Source organism: Brassica napus, chromosome A9 (assembly GCF_020379485.1).
Source record: "Brassica napus cultivar Da-Ae chromosome A9, Da-Ae, whole genome shotgun sequence".
NCBI lineage: Eukaryota > Viridiplantae > Streptophyta > Magnoliopsida > Brassicales > Brassicaceae > Brassica > Brassica napus.
In genome coordinates this window covers 28,940,921-28,965,172 of record NC_063442.1, presented here as the reverse complement: position 1 = coordinate 28,965,172, position 24,252 = coordinate 28,940,921, and the positions used below count along the sequence as shown (strand labels likewise).

At 33.0% G+C, this 24,252-nt stretch overlaps 3 protein-coding genes across 10 annotated transcripts; 1 reads left to right on the top strand and 2 right to left on the bottom strand.

The window, feature by feature from the left end:
- The first annotated feature begins 363 nt into the window (after window positions 1-363).
- LOC106367295 (protein LAX PANICLE 2-like) lies at window positions 364-9,886 on the top strand. Of its 8 annotated transcripts, XM_022692633.2 has the most exons (10): window positions 365-1,257; window positions 1,352-1,402; window positions 1,501-1,573; window positions 6,407-6,560; window positions 7,187-7,509; window positions 7,605-7,745; window positions 8,076-8,144; window positions 8,244-8,421; window positions 8,620-8,747; window positions 9,136-9,886. In XM_022692633.2, the coding sequence occupies exons 1-5, from the start codon at window positions 476-478 to the stop codon at window positions 7,192-7,194; spliced, it is 1,068 nt and encodes a 355-aa protein (XP_022548354.1). In that variant the 5' UTR covers window positions 365-475; the 3' UTR covers window positions 7,195-7,509; window positions 7,605-7,745; window positions 8,076-8,144; window positions 8,244-8,421; window positions 8,620-8,747; window positions 9,136-9,886. The 8 variants fall into 8 exon arrangements, with proteins under 8 accessions (XP_048596081.1, XP_048596080.1, XP_048596082.1 ...); XM_048740124.1 differs by lacking the exon at window positions 7,187-7,509 and having other exon boundaries at window positions 364-1,257; window positions 7,963-8,144; XM_048740121.1 differs by lacking the exon at window positions 7,187-7,509 and having other exon boundaries at window positions 366-1,257.
- A 4,646-nt stretch (window positions 9,887-14,532) lies between these two features.
- LOC106363203 (uncharacterized protein At2g29880-like) lies at window positions 14,533-16,921 on the bottom strand. The gene is made up of 2 exons (XM_048740120.1): window positions 16,592-16,921; window positions 14,533-16,374 (listed from the first exon to the last, which is right to left on the bottom strand). The coding sequence occupies exons 1-2, from the start codon at window positions 16,919-16,921 to the stop codon at window positions 15,796-15,798; spliced, it is 909 nt and encodes a 302-aa protein (XP_048596077.1). The 3' UTR covers window positions 14,533-15,795.
- A 4,308-nt stretch (window positions 16,922-21,229) lies between these two features.
- On the bottom strand, window positions 21,230-22,272 carry LOC106363202. Its single transcript, XM_048740492.1, has 2 exons — window positions 21,332-22,272; window positions 21,230-21,251 (listed from the first exon to the last, which is right to left on the bottom strand). Exons 1-2 carry the CDS (start codon window positions 22,270-22,272, stop codon window positions 21,230-21,232), a joined length of 963 nt encoding a protein of 320 aa, XP_048596449.1.
- Between the last annotated feature and the right edge of the window lie 1,980 nt (window positions 22,273-24,252).

Genomic DNA, 24,252 nt, shown 5'->3' with positions numbered 1-24,252 from the left:
TAATTAATATTGTTAAATCATTTTGAGTAAGTAAAAGAAAAAGTGTATTCCTGAATTATATAAGCCTTTTATACATTACGTATATATGATCTCTACGTACATGAAAAAATTCATAATTCAGATATTTTTATTGAATATAAGTCTGACAGACAGAGAGACCATCACACTCCTCTCTCTCTTCCTTACATTCCCACAAGCTTCCAAACAAAGAGAATTAATGGAAAGTAAGATTTGCAAAGGAATAATTCTCTTCCTCGTCCTCTCTCACTCACAACCCTACACGCATATAGTATAATTAAAAAGTACATATATATGTATAAAATATCTGTAAAAGGAGAAAATGAATAAATATAAATAAACAAAACCCTTATCTTCTTCATGAGAATCATTTCCTCTCCACAAAACCATGCCTTCTCTAAGCTCTCTTCTCACTTTTCCAACAATCCCTCCATATATGGGCTCATGCTGAGATCATATGGCCAATATGGTTCCTCTTGATTCCTCACCCCTTATAGGCGTTTTCAGCTACGGCGGTTGCAGCGGTGGCCGAGGCGGTTTCACGGAGGCAGAGATGATCAGAGAAGCAACAATAAACAATCAAGATTCTAGTGGAGAAACATGCTCCGTCTCCGATCCAATAGCATACATCTCCTCCCCTCAGGGCAACAAAGACAATGGATCCGCATCAAAGAACGACGTTGTTTCTTGTATTAACATAGAAGATAACAAAGATAAATCTTGGCTCCGCTTAGGTATAGGCCCTGAGGAGAACACCAACAACACGGCGTCGTATAAGCTCCAACGTTGTTGTAGCAAAAACGCACGTGGGAGAGAAAACTCGTTAGAGCTCAGTTTGTTCTCCTCAACCTCAACCGCGGCAGGAGCGTTTAGTAGTAGTGTAGAAGACCACCCGCAGTCGCAGCAACCGCAGCAGCCTCCATATTGTCATGATCAATTGCTAACGATGCCCGGAGCGTCGTTGGTTTACAATCATCAATTAACTCGGCCACAAACGTTGATCAACGCCGCGTTTTCGTTTCCATCTTCAACGCCATGGATACCTCAATATACGGCGCCATGTAGACCATCATCATTAGGAATGATGAGTGAGCGTAACGTTATTAACAATAACAATGTTACAAGGAGTTGTTGTATGGAAGAGGGAGGAGCTGGACCAAGCTCGGAGTTTAGGGTTCTTGATCCTCCAAGAAGACCACATTCTGGTCTTTGGTTTCTTCTTCAAGCTTCACACTTTCAGTAATTAAGACATCTCTTACCTTTTCTTCATATGTTTATATTAGTCTGTAACAGATGTGCATATGTTTTGATAAAACTGGATTTGTGAACGCAGGGAAAAGGAACCGTTTTTGCCTCAAGTTAATAAACGCTACTTGAGAATCAAGTAAGTCTATTTTTGTCTCATACATTATTTAAATTTGATTTATATATGGAAGTTACTAACGATTACTTACTATTATGTTTTGAATTTGCATGGATAAGAGACGGGAAAATCACAGTTAGATTGCTAATTAAGTACCTTATGATGAAGCTTCAACTGGATAGTGAATCTGAGGTAAATATCTAAACTCCCAATTCTTTTATATATGCTTTTTAATCTTCTAAGTTTTGTCGATATGAAATGAAAATGACAGTAGAACTAAATCCCCAACTTATTAGGTCGCACGTCTGATGTCATGGTGTCGTAATTGCCTTTTCTGTGCACCGACGTAATTTTCATAACTTTGTTCAATAAATGTGAGCTAGAAATATTCAAATTATAGTAACGTAGGTGAGTGAAACCAGTTTCTGAATATTGAGAGCTACAAAACATCCTTAATTTAGTGTTAAAACCTAATATATACTCACGAATAACCTAGGGTTCGGATTTTAACCTCGATTCCTTTGTTGAATCAATCAATTTCAATCTACATATTCATAACTCTGGCTTAATGATTCCTAACAAGTTTTTTCCCCTCAAAAACACTCTCTAGTAATAATTTTGATCACCCAAAAATTAGTATTTATCTTCTTTATAAATAAAATACTCTCGCCGTTTTATAAAGTTACGTACATATTTTTGAGAGAAAAAATTATTTCAAAAAAATCTTTTTTTTTGTATTTTCATGTTTTATTAACTAATTGCAAACTTTAAAAAAATTGGATTTATTAGATTTTTATTGGCTTAAAATTATTGAAAAAATAAAATCACAAAAAATTATGCAAATTTAATGTGTTTTATTAAAATGTGTAAAAAATCTAAAATATGTAATATTTTGAAACATAAGTAATAGTTGTTAGTTAGGTTTTTGATTGAACGTTTATCAAAATACCCACCACCTTAACAATAATAATTAACTTTATAATTGTTATAATATGTACACGTAGGGGAATGGAAAACGAGAGGGGAACTATAACTGGCCCTTTCAGTTTTAGACTATAATATAGTTATATTAATAATAATTTATGATGATATTATTTTTGGAATAAAACAACTCTGAGTCATCAGGCATGCCTCTGCCTTGAGAATAGTAGAAACCACAAAAGAACGGATATCTTAATCCAACCTCAAAAGCTTAATGCGTATTTGCGTGCGTAGATGCTCTGGTTAATCAGAATGTACAATAATCAAGTATATTGCATGTTCCTATGTTGTCTAGATATAGGCTCACAAATATATGTTCATGTGATAAGAAGTCTTTTGCCATACAAGAATCAACTGCATGCGTAGATGTCTGTGTACATTAGTACATACACGGTGTATTCAATCTATCAGGTTTAGAAAAGCGACCTTTTAGACATTGATTAGGTGGTGATCAAACTTGTCGATTTTGTTAATTATCCCGCATAATTAATAGATTAGCGTTTGCTTATTATTATATATAAAAAATTTTGTTCTATATAGCAAAAAGAATGTATAATAAACGGCTAACATTTTCTAGAACACTTGACGTATAAACTAACGTCGAAACATCCGTTTAATGCTTATGTTCTCGTTTTTTTTTATTTGTTTTCTTTCGAGCTTGCATGTCGTCGCAAGAATATATTGATATTTGGTCCAATTACTAAAACTTAGCGAAACCATCACAAGGTGACATATAAAATTCTTACTCAAATAACCATTTGATCATGAAAAACGTGATTTGAAAGCATTGATGCATGCATGGCTAACTTTGTCTTTTCCATCGAGCCAAAAGAATTGTCTTTCCCACTCACAAGCATTACAAATCTTCACTAATTTTAATCTTTATAATTGAATTTTTTTCCTATTCAGTTAATTAGTTGATACTCCATTTAAATGTTAAATCAAAGTCGATTTCAAGCATTTTAAATTGTGATTTATTCTAATCAAAGTGATGATAATAATTTGTATTAATTAAGAAATAGTAACATCTCTCTTCTGCCTTTTCAACACATTCTCTTTGATTACCGCAGAATCTATATGGCAATTGTAGGGTAAATAGACGATTACTTTCAGTTTCGTAAAAATAGTTAAAAAAGTATTACTTCCCACTACTTAATTATATATACACACACATTTAAATTCCCATGCTTCAAAGAAGCGATCAAAAACATAATTTTCTTTTTAACTTTTAAACTAGTTTTGCAATATGAAGATGACCCAATAGAAATATTGCTATTAAAAGTTATAGACAAGATCATCAGGCGAATTTCTACATATTATTTGAGAAGTTACAAATATTTGTAAGAAATTACTGAAGAAAAATTGCTTACGTTTGTTAAAAAATCAATTTCTGCTCACATCACACATCATGATATCAATAATTTAACTCGTATATAAAGTCAAAATCAAGAAATCCATCACAATTATGATTTTAAAGTTTAAAAAATATTAAATTTTAAATATACTACGCGTTTAAAGTTAATGTTTTTTTTTTAAAGTTGTTAATGTTCATCAAATTAGAGAATATTCGTTAAGCCGATTGATAAATCTCCCTCTAGTAGAGTAGTAGTGATACTGTTCAGTGTTCATGACATTTAAATTAGAACTAGATTTTGACCCGCGCTTAAAAGCGCGGGTTATTTTTCAGTTGATAAAAATATATGATATGAATTAGTATTTTAGTTTTGTTATACATTATTATGTTACAAAATTATTATTATGTCAAAAAAATTATTATTATGTAATTATATTTTTAATCGTTTGATTACTTTTTTCAAAAAAAATTATATGGATTGATTAGACTCAGTGCGTCTGTTATTTTATAATAAATTAGTTTCAATTAGATGAGAACAATACTTTTATATAATATTTATATTAAGTTTGGACCCGTCGTCGAACCAGTAAACACGATGACTTGTACATAAGCTGGTTTAGATTTAATGAAAACTCGTTAATTTAAAGCATGCAAACTTCGAAAAAACATGCAATCAAGTGTGACCCGGCATTTGGTTTATATGGTAGGAAAAAATCTAATCTTCAATAATATTTTAAGAGATGAATGAAACTTCTAATATATTAATGTAATAAAAAATAATTTAACGTAAATATATATAATTTTGTTTTACCAAATGATTTGCTAAAGTGTTTTTTTTTATTAAATTTGATTTTGTAAATATTTAGAATTATATAATGTTAGATGACATGATATAATATGTTGTATGATATATGCTTTCATTTTAATAATTGATATCTAAATATTATATATCCATCTTTGAGCATAATATATGATGTATATAACGTTATTGAATAACAACAATAACATTGGATGATAATAAGAAAAATAATTAGAGAAGTGTATCATACAAAATGAGAAATAATAATAGGATTTATTTAAATTATTTATAGTTATTGTAGTTAATGGTAGGATAAAAAATAAAGAGTTTTATATAGATGTTATAAATTTTTTTATAAATTTTTTTAAAAATATTTTCTTTTAATAATATAAATTTTCAATCGCATCTATAATATATTCTTATCAAAAATCATTATAACAATATATTTAGAATATATATATTTAGAATATGTTATTAAACTAAATTAGAGAAATATAAGGTAATTGATTATTGCATAGTTAGAGAAATATAAGGTAATTGACTATTGCATGGTTAGAGAAATATAAGGTGAGACCAAAAAAATAGTTAAGTTTAATGAAAGGGTCCAACAACTTTTCATTGGTAGATTTTTTAAAACTCATTCCCTTTTAATAGTATAGATCAATACCCTTTATACTATAGTAACATATTCACACATATATAAACCAATTTCACGACTGTAGGTTAACAACCGAAAATTTAGATGGCAGTCATGTATTTATTGAGCAAATGACATAGATATCATTACCTACCTTTTCTATTCTTCGAGAGATACCTTCTTCACCAGGAAGGCTATATATTTAGGAATCAATAATCTTTGGTTGATCAGTTTTTTAAAAGTGGAATTGTAGTAAACAAACCCTGTCGTCACGCTTATGCTTTGCTAAGGTCAGCTATTCTCGTCTAATAGCAGATATCTATGTTTTATTTCGTAATAGAATTTTAAAGTGGGCTTAAAGTTACGTGCAAAATGTCGCATCATAATCACAAGTGGTGCACTTGCATACGTTTTGAAATAACTTGATTGTCTCCTCACCAACCAATCACGTTCCTAAAATAGAACATAAAACAACGTATTTCAATAACTAGAAGACTAGATTTGAACGCTTGACATTTCAACAGCAAAATAGAACAAAACTTTATCTGATTACGTAAAGGAACACTTGCATCTTTTTGGATGAATTAAACGTGCATGAAAACGTGATTTTGAGGTGAGAGTATAACGCTAAAATTCATTTCTTGTTGAATTATTATTCTTCCAAAAGTAAACATAATATCCTCGAGTGTAAGATGAATCTAGTGTTGATTTTTTTTTTTTTACGTTCACATTATGGGAAAAGTCATGCTAGGCCCCCGTTATGATTAAAAGTGGCGGGCAGGTTTTACACCGTAGTGTCAGCCTCGGTTAGCCTTCCGGAACTGACCAGATTTTGGTTTGTCTTTCCCCTTTCTTTCTAATCTATAGCGACAATTTTCTGAACTCGAATGAATTTTCTTTTTATAGTGCATTTTTTAATATTCATTACCCGTTGTAGTGTCAGCTGACCAAAATTTAGTTGTTCTTGATGCTTTTGTATGTTTCACTTCGTTTCTTTGGCGTCAAGTCGATGAAAAATGTGATTTTAGGGTAAGGAATACATTACATTAACTACGACAACAAACACCGCCCAAGTTTCTTTAATGTTGTTGACAAAAAAACACATAAAATTCGAAGTTAAGTGGTTATAGTCATAGAGGGGGTAATGTTTTCAACAGCCAGCAGGTTATCAAATCGGTTATAAAATTTTGCAGATCATGTTAATTTGTGATTTTGACTCATTTTGGTTTGTTTTATGTATGCGAATGGAAACAGATAGAGATAAGATGCAGAGGACAACAATTATCGCCGTTGTTGACGATGCAGCATGTAAGAGATACAATATGGAGTCCAAAATCATCATCCTCTCCGTCATTCACCTCGCTTCGGGATTCATCAACTAGTGATCATGTCATGGTTTTGCATTATGGTAGGACTCCTTAATGTTTAATTTATTTAATAGTTTTGCTCTCCATGTAACATTTTTCGATCATACACAATTGTGTACCTATCGAGTTTTCAATATCCATTTTTTTCTTTGGGTTTTCGATCAAATTTTATAATTCACTTTTTCTTTATTCTCAGAGTCAGAGCTTTCTATTAAAGAAAATTTTGAAAAGTAAATGATACTATTTTTTCAAGAATGAGTAGGATTTTCAAATAAACCATTTTTATAAATTGGTTTATAATTTTGAACATTCTTATGCTATAAATATAATATAATACTCATAAGTTATAAACATGTTAGTAAGTTTAATAAAACTTTGAAACATTTTATTATGTTATCTTACGAAGATCTATAATAATATTGGATTTTATATGGTTTGTAAAGGTTTATAAATTTGTATTTTTATAAACAGTCTTATATAAACAAATATGAATCTATATAAGGATGTTTTTAATATAGATAGAAAATAATGGTATTTTTATAGTGGTATTTTGAAATTTTCCTTTTTTAGTTCACAAAGTTTTGTTAGTTTATTTTGTGATTTTTTATTTTTGAATTCAATAAGTTATAAACTGAATCTCATAATCTCATTGGACCACTGACAATAGCTGATTGATAAATCCCTCCTTGCTGCTGATTGTACGGTTCATATAATCCCATCATATAAAAGTGGAGTCAAACGGTCAAAATGTACGAGCCAACCAATTCTCACCCCTGACCAATAAATGTAGACTCGTTGTTACTCCATCTGTTTCAATATAGATGTTCAATATCTACATATATAAAGTAGAGTTACCTCACTCCTGAGGCCTCCACATCAGATTCCAGCTAGGAAAGTCGAGTTCCCTCGCGCTGACACGTGTCCACCCTATTAAACGCACAGTTTCATTTATTTTTTCATCGGATTCCGTTGGGCTTGGCTTCATATTCTGTATGTGCACTTTGCTTTATTAAGCCCATATCGATATAAAGAGAGATGAAGATTTTTTTGTTTTATCGTTTCACGCTCTCTCTTCTCCCCTGTAGGAAATTCTAAGGTTTCTATCGATTCACTGATCCAACAATCAATCTGCGCAGTAGCGAATCTAGAGTTTGGGAGCAATTTATTCATCTTCTTCCTACTGATCCAATCTAGAAATCAATCTGTGGAGGTTCAACTATAATAAGGTTAGCATCCCTACAATCTGAAGCATCCTATCAATCTATTAAAAAAAATCCGATTATATTTGTAACGACTTCGTCGTGTGAATCCACTTACCAACTTTTTTTTGTCCTTGATTATGTTATTGAACTTTTGCGTTGTGTTGAATCATTTAACCAAGTTTTCCAGATTATTTATTTGTTTGTTGATTGTTCTATCTAATTCACATATGTAACCAAGTAGCTAGGATGGGAAACTACAAGAATATCAGTTGAACAGTTACAGGCCATAACTGTGAAAGTTTAAGATTGTAGCGTTAGTACGTGGCAATGTTTTCCTAATAAAAATTTCTTCAGTCTGGCATAGGCTGAAGAAGCTACACACGAGTAAAGGATGAGGAATGCTAGGCAGATGAGTGGAAGTTGGTGGGTCAATTAACTTATCTGCAGTTCTGTGTTGTTTAGGCCTCTTGCTTTAGTAATACTGAACTTGGCTAACTGTGAGTCTGTGACATCTTTTTGTAGAAAGAAGAAGAAAAAGCTCAACAAGCCTAAAAAGAAGATACAGCTGCCTTAGAGTTTGAATAACCAAACACTTTTCCACCCTTCTCATTCTAACCGTCATTCTACCAACAGAAACAAACTTCACGGTGACGGATAGATACAGTACAAGTATTATGGACATCAACAGCAGTTTGCAGAGGTACGGTGTCTTAGTACATCTTCATCATAAAGAGTGAGCAAATTCTTATTACTATTTTTAAAAACTGCAACAAGTTCTACCTAATAAAAAAATGTCTGATTTTGATTTTGTCTGGTTCTGTAAAATAATAATTTGCTGGGCTCTCTTTATTTTAGTTACTACAAACTAACGTGTTGTCAGTATGTTTTCTGAATACAGAGGTATGCAGTTTCAGATGGGAGAGATCGGGAGAGGTCATTTTGGTTGCACTTGCTCTGCTAGCCTAAGTTCAAGAATGAGAGCTCAAGGGTCAGGAGGTTGCTGTTAAAGTCACCCCAAAACCAAAGGTCTGTCTACTTTACAGTTCTCCCAAGTTTTAATCTTAAGGTTTATGCTTCAGTTGGCTTTAGGTTTGCATACTCTTTGATGATTGGTGGGAGAGAAATGCTTCATTGTATTGTCATAAAACTACAACTTTGTGGGGTTGTTGTCTGATTTTAGGTTGTTAGATGTTAGTGTTTCACAATACTGATAGCTTATGGTTGCGGATTTCAGAGAATTAAAAAAAGATATCATTCCTAGATTCTCTTGATGTCCCTCCATAGAATTAAGCATATTGTGATAATTCGGAGTTTATGGTTTTGTTACCATATATTTTTTTTTTAAGAACCAAGAAAGATGATTTTTAGTTTCATTTCTCATGCTTTTAGTAAACAATGCCTTCTGTTTATCCAGGTTTGTTTTGCTGGCGAGTGATGGTTGTATAACATGATAATAGCTATTTCTGAGTCCAAGGAAGAAGAAGCCAGAAGATAAATAGCGGTGCTACCGAAGCAGCCGCAGAAAGCAACTCAAAGGCTGATGAAGAAAAATTATTCACTGTCACAGGGAAGAAAAATCATTCACTGGAGAGCTTCGAAAGTCTCAAGAAGAAGCAGAGCAAGCAAAGGCTGGGACAAGTACAATGGAGACCATTTTATTTGCAACTTGGGAATAAACTAAGGCTGCTAAGGGTTCAGAGAGGTTGAGATTAGCCGCCGTCTGCTTAGCTAGCGTGCTCATGATGCTGAAGAAGAAGCCAATACAATGGTTGCAACCGTTGTTCTAAGACCGAGGAAGCTAGAGAAATAGACAAGGTAACTTGGAGAGGAAGAAGCAAAAAACACTTGCAGAAGAAATTGAGAAGGCTAAAGAAGAAGAGTTAGGCGTAGAACAAGAGTTGAGAAAATGGAAAGAAGAATTTATGGAAGAAGAATAGAAGAGTCAAAGGCGAAGAAATTGAGTCTAATGGAACTGAACAAACCCAATCTCACAAGGAAATCCTAGAAAATGGTCACATAAGTGAGTCTGATGTGAAGAAGTTGATTATGTATGATCTGTTTTATAAATGTATAAGTCTACGTTATAATAGAAGAGTTAAGTCATCTCGGTTTCTGAATTTTAGTTACCACCTGTAACTTACTTTATTAATAACATTTTATTTCAACGGCTGATGTATTAGAACCGAGATTATTAAGGCAACAGTTACCAAAAGAGTAATCTTGAAGTTCGATCTAAAATTAAAATATTGTTTTACAAAAATAACAGTAATAGGTGATGGTATAATAAACTATAATTTTAGGTTGGTAAAAATATTGTATTTCATACATGGAAATAGTTTTATACCAATTTTAGATCAATTTGTTTTTCATAGTATTTGCATGATTTAATAGTCCAAACATTTAAAATTTCCAAAGAAAATATATTATTATTTAGTTTATGTATTTTAGTTGATTCAGAAATCCAAATAATATATACAAATCAAAGTAAATTATACATATGCTAAAATTTAATATACGAATTTAAATTAGTATTTAAAAATCTGATGGTTTTCTTTCGGTTACCTTTAGATTTGAAAATTTATATTTTAACCAAAAAAATATAGAAATCTATTCAAATCCATTATGAAATCAAATTTATTAATAAATATGTATGATTGAATAACACATGTTTTGAATTATAATTTTTAAATCATGCCACCGGTAAAACATGATTTCAATATATATTTTACAATTATATAACTAATAATAATATATTTAATTTGGATTTCCAAAACTATTAAAATACACTAACCAATAACATTAGAAACAAAATTATATATTCAAATTATCTTATGAAACTGAGAAAATAACATTACAAAATATTTGGACACTTAATGATCTCATATATTAAAATGACGTGGTCACATGTATCGCGACACAATATTTTAGTCAAAATGTTTCTTATTTTCAGATAATAATCATTCGCATATTCTGTTGGAAAGCACTATATATTAATAAAAATTCAAATAGTATATTCTTTTTACTAATCCATAATTGTTATTAAAAATACAATGCAACTATTAAAATCTAAATTTAAATAAAATTGTTTTATATGGTATATGTTATTAAAAATACAATACAAATATATCTTTCGTATGTTTTTGTAATCATTTGTATTTTATTATAAATATTTAAACTTCAATCACAAAATTTCAATGGGAATTTAGCAGTTTAAAATTTATAAACACTTTTAAAGTTAATAACATAACAAAAATGGAAAAAACTAAAACAAGTTAAAAACCCCTAAGATTTTAAATAAATAATATAAATAATCAATATTAATAGCTTCTCACTTACACAATATTAATAACTTCTCAATCACAACTTTACTCTTACATCTCAATCACAACTTACACAATATTAATAACTTCTCACTTATATATATATATATATACAAATAATCAACTATAATAAATATAAAATGCACCACATAAGTTATTATATGTAATGTCACCCCCAAAAAAAAGAAATATAACTAATTATCAACATAGCATGGTTTATTTAGTCTTCAAAAAAAACATGTACAAAATTTAACTAATATTTCTATTTTTAATTAATAAAAATTTTCATTAAATACTTATTCTAACAATTTAAATTATTTTCAAATATTCATCCCGCCCGTAGGGCGGGCCAGCCCTAGTAGATGATATTTTAGGTGATTATTTTCGTTTTACAATAGATGATGTTTTTACATATCTAGGTAACTTTAACTTTATCAAAAACTATGTAGCTAATTTTATTTTTATAATTTTTGTTTATAATTAAATAAATTAATTTTAAATTATATTTTAATGTTGTTTTGTTTAGAAAAAAATAAATTTTTAATATGTGTGCAAAGAACCAAAACTTTATCTATTATGAAACTTTATCTAAAAATAAATAAATTTTTAATATGTTGTTTAGATTCACCAACCAATAGAAAATTTTCATTTTAAATCTAGTATCTTTTAATTAAGGAAACTAAATAACTTGGCAAATTATATTATATTTTCAAAATAAAATTTAAAAATAAATAAAAATAATATATAAAAAACGAATTCAAAAAATTAATAATGTTGTCAACAAAACACTAAACCCTAAACTCTAATATTAAACCCTAAACTCTAATACTAAATCCTAAACTCAAATCCTAAACCCTAAACCCTTGGGTAAACCCTAAATCATTGGGTAAACCCTAAACCCTTAGAAAAACACTAAACATGTTGTCAACAAAACACTAAACCCTAAACTCTAATCCTAAACCCTAAACCCTAAACCCCTTGGGAAAACCCTAAACCCTTGGGTAAACCATAAACCCTTAGGTAAACCTTAAACCCTTGGAAAAACACTAAACATTTGGATAAATTCTAAATTATAAATCTTAAACACTAAACTCTAAATCTTAAAAATAAATATTTTTTTTTAAATAATCTTTTTTAGAACTATTGTTATTTTTATTTATTTAATCTTTTATTTTTATTTTAAAAGCATAATATAATTTGGCAAGTTATTTTGTTTCCTTAATTAAAAGATACTAGATCTAAAATGACAACTTTCTATTGGTTGGTAAACCTAAAGGTTCACTCTAGGGGGTGAACCCAAGAAAAAGTCTTATGAAACAGAGGGAGTATTACTTCAGGTTTCTATTTGGTCTACATATCATGATGAATAATATATTTTTTAAGTTACCAAAAAATAAAATATATAATATCATAAAAATCTTGTATTTTAAGGGCATTAGAAAATAGTCAATTTTAAAAAAATAGAAAATAATTATTATATACATCACTAATGGATAGCAAATATCAAATTCTAGAAGAACCAAACCATAACATAAAGATAAAAAAAAATCAGAATTTATCAACATAATAGCAAAAATCCAAAATATTAGATCCGGATTTGAACGCATATTATTATTATGTTATCGGAAATTGCACTCTATAACCATAAATTTTTTTTGCTAAGTAACCAAAATATTTTTTTTTCTCTCTCTTTCCTTTTTTCCTCTTTGTATTTCTCTCTATCTTTGCTCTAAGTAACTAATTTTCTCTTTTCTTTTGGTTATCTATCTTATTAAAACTCAAGTACAAAATGAGATTGTTTGGTAATGTGGATAGTAGTTAAAAAAATTGTACTGTTTGAAAACATGGATAATAGTAAGTTAGAAAAAAAATAATGGGCTTATGCTACTAAAAAAATTGAAAGTCTATTACATTATATTAAAAACTAATAGGTATATGTTACTTGATATATATATTCAAATCAAAATAATAACTTAAAATTGATTTATATCAAAAATTCATTCAAAAATATACATATATTCAAATTTTGATTTTTACTAACATATTTTCCAATAACTATTATAAAAATGTTTTCAATATATTTAATAAAAATACAATACAAAGCCTAATTTCAAACACCAACTTAAATTATGGTTTTTATATTTCACATTTAATTTTAAAATATAATATATATGATTATTTATATGATTATACATATAAAATATTATTAATTATAAGAAAACTTATTTGATGGTACATATAAAATATGATTAATTATATGATAACACATATTTTGTAACCTATGATAACATATATATATATATATATATATATATATATATATATTAGTGATTATGGGTGGGCGTGTTCGGGTTCGTTTTCGGGTCTTTTTGGGATTTCGTGTTCAGTTCAGATCTTTGAGGATTTGGTTCTGATTTAGATAACCAATTTAAATAGGTTTGGTTTAAATATTTGGATAGAGAATTAATAATTATTTAAGTATTTTTGGAGTTTTGAATATTTTTTAACTATTTAAGATATTTACGTTTAATTAGTTGTATATATTTTCAAGCATTTATGTGAACTTAAAAGTATCATATATATTCTAGACGTTTTTATATATATTAAAAATAATTCGGTTCAGATCGGATTAGGTTTCAATTCTTCAAATACCAAAATTTTGAATAATTCGGATATTTAATCAATTCTGGTTCGGATTTAGTACTACTTATTTGGATTGGGATCAGATCGGTTTGATTCTTCGAATTTGAGTTTTTTGCCCAACCCTAAATAATGACATAAAAAGCAAATAGCATCATACATCATTTTTTTTTAAATACACCCGCACGGGTGTGCGGATTAAAATCTAGTTACCTATTACACAAATAAGCCTTTATATTATTCATGATGGGTTTCATTTGTTTGACCAGAAAAGAATTGAGGAAAGAATCTAATATTAATTCATTTTTTTTCTCTCTCTTTCCTTTTTTCCTCTTTGTATTTCTCTCTATCTTTGCTCTAAATAACTAATTTTCTCTTTTCTTTTGGTTATTACCTATTACACAAATAAGCCTTTATATTATTCATGATGGGTTTCATTTGTTTGACCAGAAAAGAAGTGGGAGATGGAATTTTAAGGAGTTAAAGAATTTAAAGATTCTATTGTTATTGGTAACATGATTCTTAGATTCCTAAAAAGTCTTGTGTTATTGCTTTGGTGATTTTATAATTCCATATAAATCTTTTGTTATTCAAAAAGTTGAGTATTTTCTGATTTGTTAATTCTATTAAATTATGGTGTTATTGGAACAAAGATTCATTACATTTTAACTCATTACTCATAACTTTCAAAATACTATAGTTAACTCATGTATTCTTAAAGTTGAGATGACAAAATCAATATCTCTTTTATCATACGTGATTGTTTATATGTGAGGCACCACCACGTTTTGTTTTTCCTATTGAATAACAATCATGTTTCTCAATGACCAAAACGTGGCATGAATAAACAATCATACCAACAAACCTCAACCACGTTTTATTTATAACTCAATCATATCATTTTAATGTGACTTGTTTCTCTAAAATGATAAATCCAGAAAATAACACCATCACAAATGAAAAAATAAGTTATAAATCATTGAGAAACGTAGAAGTAACCATTAACGCTGACTTCCAGCTTCTACAGCGTCATTCCACATACTTAAAGCTATTGAGTCTCTCCAGTTGTTAGCATATTCTCTTTGTTGAGATTCGAGAGCACCCACATGTATAACTTCTTCAAAGTTTGCTTGGTCATTGTTTGGAGTGATCACTTCCTCTGGAAAAGCATCAGACCGACAATGCTTCCGTAGAAAGTTATGTAATCCAGCACAAGCTAAAACCAATTCTGCTTGTGTTGTAAAAGGAAAAGGAGGCGCCGACTTAAAAATCAAAAAACGAGATTTGAAAATACCGAAGATTCGCTCAATCACGTTTCTCAAAGATGCATGCCGCAAATTGAACAACTCGTTTTGGTTTTTAGGATCACGGCCTTCACCTTTAAATTCTTGTAAATGATAGCGAGTACGTCTGAATGGAGCTAAAAACTTTTGACGATTTGCAAATCCACAGTCTACCAGATAAAATTTTCCTGATATTCAATTTGTAAATAAATTAAAATTCTGTACATATATAAATTGTGTACTACAACTTAAGTACATACCTTCTGGAACGATTAATCTGCTACCATGTCTTGTCAAAGCATTACTTAAAATTTTTGAATCATGAGCTGATCCTTCCCATCCACTAAGAACATACATGAACTCCAAATCAAAGTTGCAAGCAGCAAGGACATTTTGTGATATAAATCCTTTGCGATTACGATAGCTTGGAACATCAGAAGTTGGTATCATTGCAAAAATATGTGTACCATCAATAGCTCCAATACAGTCCTATAAAGATGAAAATAGTGATTTTCAAAGAAATAATTGAACAAAAAAACTGAGCGTAACTTAGTTAAATTTTATATTTACAAAACTACTAATAAAATAAGCAAGACACTAACAATAAAGTTACTTAGGGGGATGTGGGTTACCGACACAACAATAAAATAAGCTACGTGCTATAACAACAGCATGACATTTTGTATTGCTAAAAGCAACAAAAAATATTTAAAAACCCATCATATATATTAAACGAAAACCAGTTTAGTATCTATAAATAATAAAAAAGCAGTCTAGAATGATTGTAAAGAAATAACAAAACAGTCTAAAACAGAGATAATAAAACAGAGATCAATCGTAGTTGACATTGCTTTGGATCCAACCATAGCGTTCTTCTATGGACATATCAGTGAAGACATCTTTCATTCCTAAGGAGTAGATAAGGGTCACCGCTTTAAATTTGATACGATCATCCAAATTAGGAACCTCTTTCATAGCATCCCAAACACTATTTTTCTTCTTTTCAGCTTCTCTTTTCTCAACTTCTTTTTGTTGTCTTTCTTCTCTCTGCTGTATGAAAGTGAGGATCTTACTGGTCATCATTACCATAGCATCACTTTGATCAGTGTTTATCTCAACTGAACTGCTAGATGCGTCGGTTCGAGATCGTTTTCTCGAGACAAGTTTTTCCACACGCCTTTTAACAACATTTTCTGGGGATGGTTGCTGAACATAAACATCATCACTGATGTCCTCAAAATTCAAGTTTTCTTGTGCTTGACTGTCACCAACCGTGAAGACGCGAGCATCCGTGGTATCACCCAAGCCAATTGAAGAACTACCATTAGCAGTTGCACAATCAAATATGATTTTCAAATCATCAAACTGTTCACTAGAGTCATAGCGTAAGAACTTGTGATTAGGATGACCCTACAAAAAAAAATTATACTTAAAATACAATAAAAATAATTTTTAAAAATACAGTACTTTAAGAACTTACGTAAACCTATAGCAGTAAGTGATCCTTGTTCACGTAAACTATATCATGTGCATATATATTATTTAACTCATAAACTGAATTTTATCTAACAAAAACTTTGCAATTCAGGAACATATCTAATAAAAATGATGCAAAATAAAGACATACCTTTAAATAGTCATTCCATACTTCGTTAGAAGCCACAAATCTTTTCATGATAGGATCCCATCCAAAGCCTGAACTGTTGTTTAAAAGATCAACATAACATTGATATTGACCCTTCAAGAACTTGATTCTGCTTTGGTAATGCTTGTGGGTTTTTTGGCATCCAAGTCTTTCATTCAAGACTGGTAGTATTTTATGTTCCACCGTTGCTTTGTTCATTATACCGTTACTGTCCCGCCATCCACGTTGAATCCCCTCCACAAGTAATTCTATCAAAACCTTGGTTTCCTCTGAATTCCATAGGCTATACTGATTTTTTTCTTTATCACCCATTGCAATCTTATGTGGAGTTAATCATTTTTTTTTTTTTTTTCACAGAATATAATTTTATTAATGATCAAAGTAATCGTTTGACATAGGATCCCTTATAGATTCGGGAACATAGCTGTAATAATGATAGGATAATCGGTATGGTATAACTTGTTTTGCAAGTATGTCTGCACAAAGATTAGAATTTCTGTTTGTCCAACAGAACTTGATCTCCTCAAACTTTGCTGGCCATCTCCAGATATCGCGAATCCAGTTCGTCACATCTATGTTTGTAGACTCTCCATTGGCCAGTTTCATAACATTAATGTTATCTCCTTCAAATATAACATGTTTGTATCCTTTGCTCCAGCAATTCATCATTGCAAGTAGTAAGGCTTGTAGTTCTCCTTCCAAGGCTGTTGTTGGTTGTTGATTTGAGGCATGAGCCGCTCCTTTGAATCTTCCCATATCATCCCTAATTATCCATCCCGCTTTTGTCTCTCTTTGAATGTTGTTAAAGGCTCCATCGTAGTTGCATTTCACAAACCCGGTTGGCGGTTTAGTCCATTTGTTCCGTTGGTGTTCCATATCTCTTCTCAGCCCTTGTCTATCCTCATCCTTATCTACAGATTGGTAGGCTTCCAACCATTCTTTTGTATCAAAATAGGCTGATTGCAAGGTTGTACGCCAGTGTATTGATGTTTGTTGGAAGATCATCTTGTTTCTGCATTTCCATATTCTCCAAAGAATCCACCAAGGAAGATGTCGGAGATGGTCCGGGAGATTTGGGATTTTTTGTAGAAGTGCCATGAGCTTATCTTCTAATGTAGATTGTGCCTGATAGAAGATGTTGTGTGGCAAACCTGATGCCCTCCAGATGCGTTGTGCATAGAAACATTCAAAAAACAAATGTTCAGTTGTTTCTTCTTGTTGACAATGGGGACATTTGACTGAGGTAGTCACGTGTCGACGTTGTAAGTTACTCCCCAATGGTAAGGAGCTTGTAACCATTTTCCATAGGAAATGTTGAAGTTTTGGGGCCGTTGGCAGCTTCCATATCATATTTTTAAGAATGATACTTCCCGGAGGTGGTTCTATTGGTAGATCTTGAGGATCATGTGTAGCCAACCAGTAACCCGACTTGACTGAGTATTCCCCCGACTTATTATAATGCCAGACTAGAGGGTCTGTATCCGCATAGGCGCATAGTTTCATCGATAAGATTTCTTCTGCATCAGCTTCAACTATTGTATGTCTTATGAGCTCCTCATTCCATCCCGTTTGGTTTTGCTTCATGAGCTCTGAGACCTTAGTCATTGGGTTACTCTGATCTTTAGGTATAGGGGATCGTGGTGGCGAAGTAGGAAGCCATGGATCTGCCCATAGAGATACAGATTCACCATTGCCAATGATAAAACGCAAACCTCTTTTGAGTAAGGCTTGACCGTGCAATAAAGAATTCCATATATAGGAACTTTGCTTCTTTGTGCCTGCTTTGAGGATGTTGGAATTAGGGAAGTACTTCCCTTTGAGAACTCGTGCCATCAAGCTATTAGGTTTGATAAGTATTCTCCAGACTTGTTTCGCAAGTAATGCATCATTGAATTTTTCGAAATCACGGAATCCCATTCCTCCTTCTTTTTTTGGTAGACTCATTCTTTGCCAGGCAAACCAGTGCATTCCTTTTGAACCATCACTTTTACCCCACCAGAACTGAGCCAGAGTGTTATTAATATCATCACAAACCTTCTTTGGCATTTTGAAGACATTCATCGGATATACTGGCGTTGCTGAAGCTATAGATTTTGTGAGGACGTCTTTGCCTCCTGAGGATAAGAAACGATGATGCCAACCATTAGTCTTTGCTTTAACAGTCGCTACTACATACTCTAGGTTCTCTGTCTTCTTTCTTCCAAACTGTTCAGGAATGCCCAGATATTTACCGCCTCCTCCCTCATTGTGTATTCCGAGTATATTTCTCATTTGTGTCTTAACCTGATCCTTGACTCGACTTCCAAAAGTAATAGAAGACTTGCTTAGATTAACAGCTTGTCCAGATATTCTTTCATACTGACTCAGTATCCTTTTGATGGCACGTCCATTTTTCGGATTGGCTAGGGTGAAGAATAAGGAGTCATCAGCAAATAGTAGATGGTTGACTGCGGTGCTTTGAGTGCTTATCTTCATACCTTGTATTTTCCTATCAGCTGCCGCTTTAGTCATCAAGTGAGAGAGAACATTTGCACATAGGATGAATAGGTATGGCGATAGAGGGTCTCCCTGCCGAATCCCTCTACCTGGTTGAATGTAGCCTCTTGGTGACCCATTGATCAAAACTGAAAAGGAGACAGTCTTCACACAGATCATGATGAGGTTTATCCATTTTTCACAGAACCCCATTCGCCTCATGGTTTCCTCCAAAAAATTCCATTCTAAGCGGTCATATGCCTTTGTGATATCAGTCTTTAAGGCCATATAAGATTTTGATTGTCTCTTACTGACCTTAAGCGCATGGTAAGCCTCGTGTGCTATGATGACGTTGTCTGAGATGATACGTCCTGGCGTGAATGCAGTTTGGTTCTCAGAAATAATCCCAGGGAGGTGGGCTTTGAGACGCTTAACCAAAATCTTTGAGATGATTTTATAACTCACATTGCATAGAGCAATAGGTCTGAACTCAGTCATCTTGGTAGCTGGTCTCACTTTTGGGATGAGGCAAATATTGGTGTGGTTGTGGTTTTGATCAAGGAACTCGCCTTCAAAGAATTGCATAACGTCTTCTACAATGCTCGGTCCAATATCTTCCCAAAAGGTATGATAAAAAGCGCCAGTAAAACCATCAGGCCCAGGAGCCTTATGAGCACCAATGGCATAGGTAGCTTCCTTGATCTCTTCTATAGTAACTGGTCTTGTGAGATCTGCATTAATCTCTGGAGTAACACTAGCAGTAAAGCCATGGAAAGCGTCCTCAAAATCCATGGGTGTCATCTGTTGGGAACTGAATTGAGCTTTAAAAAATTCTTCAGCAGTGTGGGCAATCTCTCTGTCACCGTGGATAGTGTTTCCGTTTGTATCCGTAAGAACACTTATTCTGTTTCTGATTCTCCTTGATTTTGTGACAGAATGAAAGAACTTCGTATTGCGGTCTCCTGCTCGAAGCCATGGGTTTCTACTTTTTCTTTTCCAGTAGTTTTCTTCATCATAGTAGGCTTGTTGTAGCTCTGTATGGAGTTGTTTTTTCACAGGAACAGGATGTCCATCCGTGCAAGCTATGTCTAATTGATGACGTAGAGTAGATATCCTCTCTTTAGCATTAAAGCAATGCATGCGCTTCCATCTGGATATATGAGATCTACTCTTCTGAAGTTTATGGGCAAGGCTGATGTTCCCATTTCTATCATATTGTTTCCACTGAGTTGTAACTGATTGTTTGAAACCTTCTTGTTGGCGAAGTCTGTCATCATACATAAATTTGTGCCTCCGGTCTTCGCTATGACCATCAAAAAAAGAAATCAATGGTCTATGATCTGATTCACCCAGTTCGAGAAAATGTGTTTCTGCAGAAGGAAATTGTTGGTGCCAGTCCATATTTCCCATAGCTCGATCCAGACAGCAGGACACGTTGTGAATTCCTCTCTTCCCCGTCCAAGAAAATCTGTTGCCTACTGGTTTAAGGTCAGTGAAGTTACAAACCCGAATCATTTGTCTGAATTCGTTGAAACTGATGTCTGATCGCGCATTGCCTCCTACCTTCTCATTGTGATTTAGAATTTCGTTGAAATCACCCGTTATAAACCAACGTCCTTGTCTGTTTACTGCTATGCGTTCCAGTCTTTCCCATAACAGGTGTCTGTGTTGACGTTCAGGGTATCCATAGACAAAAGACAAGTAGAAACTGATTCCATTAAAGATAACTTTACAATCAATAAGATGAGCAGACTGATACAACACTGTTACATCTACTTCTTGCTTCCAAAAGATGGATAGACCACCACTTAAGCCTATAGGAGGAACAGATACATAGTTAGGGAATTCGAGATCGCAGCTTAAGTCTCTGATGTAGTTGTCTTGTTGCTTTGTTTCTGACAGGCAGATGATGTCCAAGAGATACTTGTGATGTATCTCTTTTAGGCGTCGAACCGTCGAGTCTTTACCTATCCCTCGACAGTTCCAAGCGGCTACTCTCATGGAGGCAATTGTGGTTCCAGGCCCACCGCGCCTCTCCACATGTTGGATGGACCTTCACTCGTTCCAGCCCCTTTCATCTCCTCTGGTACAATCTTCTTCTTTCTCTTATCGCCATCCTGATTGCTCTGTTCCCCTCTTATCTCTTCAGAAAACTTCATTTTGTTGTCTGTAGTTTCACTCATCCAGATTTTGCGTTTGAGAGCTTGACTACCATCATGCCTTGGAACAAATGGTTTGCTTGCATACATCTCTTCCATGTTCAAATCACCAGAGTACATAGTACCCATAGATTCACCAGACCAGAATTCATCTTCCTTCTCAACCGTTTCTTCTACTTGCTGTTCAGGCATCTCTGCTTCCTGCATCACTGGCTCTTCTGGATTGTCATCCTGAGCGCCCATGTTTGCACCTTCATCATTGATCTCCTCAATGTAAACTCCCATATCATGGTGGGGTTGATCATCTTGTTCTTGGTTGTTGTCATCATCATTATCTTCATCAGGATCCTCTTCTGGGCCTCCGTTTTGGATCAAGCACCGGCCAGAGTCGTGAGTCATCATACCACATGTCTCACAGAAACCACGAAGTCTTTTGTAGTGTAGTTTGAGTAAGGTGTTGATTCCAGGAGTGAATTGGAAGTTACGCTGGAAGTGCAGAGGGCTGTTGATGTTCCAGTTCAACCGGATGCGCACAAACTCCATTCTTCCCCCCACTTCTTCATTATAGTCAATTTGGATGTATTCACCAAGGGCCCTTGCAATGTGAATGATGACTTCACGGTTCATAAATTGGAAGGGTATGCCCCTGACTTGAATCCAGAAAGGGATCTTGTTCAAGAGATTCATATCCATCAGGGGAGACCACTGCTGAAGAGTGATCATTCTGTCAGCATAGGCCCAAGGTCCGCGTCTAATGACTGTCTCCATTGCTTCCTCCGATGGGAATACAAATTGGAAACATCTTCCCTCCATTGTTCGCCCACGAACAAGTTCTTCTAGTCCCCAACTTCTTGGCATTGCTGCGATGATGGCACGAATGTTTTGACGTCTCGGCATGGTAGGGCGTCCCACAAGAATGAAACGGTTTTCTTCCGCTGCTTGTTGAACCACCGCATGAGGAAGAACAAATGGCGCCACTTCACTACCAAGATCAATATCTTGCATAGCACGCCTAATATTGTCTGTCATTTTGTTTAGAGTATCGTAGATTCTTAAGGGGAATAACAAGATTTTTGCAATGAAAGATATGAGGAAGTATATCCAAACTCTTGTTTGAAAACTTCTTTTATAGTATCTTGTTTGCGTAGAGGTTAAGCCATCACATCGGACTCCAACCGATATGGAGAAACAGGGGAACGTGGCCGAAAAGACAGGATCAATTCCCACATTACCATCAAATTAAAATTCATCATCCACGAAGATCGTGGTGAGAAAACACCAAATCTGCAACCGTTTTTTGATCGCTCGTAAATCGCCAATAACCGTTTTTTCTCTCAACATTTTTTTTCTCTATGTGGAGTTAATCATTATTAGTAAAAACATACACATAAAAATATTTATCACAAACAAACAGTAAACATCAAATCTTATGCTTCTAGTCTAAACAAATAAAATACTGAAACCAAACGTAACTTGAAAGCAATACAAATAACAAGCAAACCATTTTATACAACTTATATATATGAAAAACAGAGAAATGGATCTTAAAAAGAGAGATAGAAAAAGGGAGAACCAAAAACTTGTATTACCTTGACAGCTCTCTACGATAGACAAGAAGCAAAGAACAATTATGAACGTTCTTTTTCATTATATAGAATTCAACATACCATATTTGCATATATTATATGGAAATTAGATAAATATTAGTAGAAAAAGTTAACATAAATCCCAATAAATCATCACCAATCAAGCCAAAAGAATATATGGATTCTACAAATATGAGAAGACATATTCTTAGAATCAATAAAAATCTTTACAGAATTAAAATTCTATTGATTTTTGAAATCAGTGTGAATAAGCTTCCCACTAACCCCCTAAATCTGATTTAGATAGATAATTTTGCATTTTCTAATGTTTGAATCTTTATCCCGGTGTAAAAACATCAATAAACCATTAGTTAAATCGCTAAACTAAAAAATATTTTACAGATTTATTCATATAATTCTAGCCTTGACTTAGAGTAAAATGATTCAACATCCACTTGATTTTTAAAACTCCGTTCTAAAAATATCATTAATCCAAGTGCCTAGAGCATGATTATCGGCATCTTTTAAGCGTCTCTTAGTTGCTGACTAGGATAAAAGATAAATGAAAAATGGAAATTACCTTAGAGCATCTCCAATGTAAAACTCCATTTTTTCCTTCAAAATGGAGTAAAAGTGAAAATGAAGTAAAATTGCTCCAACCCTATTCCATTTTCCACTCCATAATGGAGTGATGAACAAACAAAAAAGAGATTACTCTATTTATAGAGTAAATTTTATTATGGGATGAGATATGGAGTTGGGTTGGAGCATTCTTTACTTCATATTCACTTTTACCCCATTTTAGAGGAAAAAATGGAATAGGGATGGAGATGCGCTTAAGGGACGTCGCTTAATCAAGCACAAGAACATACGTATCTTGTGGACACGCGTCAAGTTGATATCGTTTTGGGAGGAGAATACGAAGGGAGAAAAAATTCATTTTTCTTTGACGACAAAAACTCGAGATTTTTTCTCGACGGAGTGGAGACAATCGTAGGTGATCTCCTCGACTACGAAGCAGAGCGGCGGTGGCCTCCTCTCCGACGACAAAATCATAAGGTGCTGCTTAGTCGAATCTAATCGGCGGTTCCTGTCCTCGACGAAGCAATAAAATAAGCGAAAGGTAAAGCTCTGAATTTTTTTGGTTTTTGTTTGAATCCTCAATTGGCTGAGCCCAATCGAAAGGTTTATGATTGTGCTCTTCTTAATTGGTTTAGTAGCTTCTCGTTAGGTGATTTGGTGATTGTTTAGAGTGAAGAAATGGAGAAGGATCAAGAGACTGGTTTGGTGAACCCTCCGTCTAAACATGTAGACTTGTCTTTCTCTTTGCGATAAACATATGATCCGAGTGAATATCCCAAAAGGGGGATTGACACAACAGCTCAGCTTTCGTTTTTGGTCCAATCGTTGTTACAACTTTTCT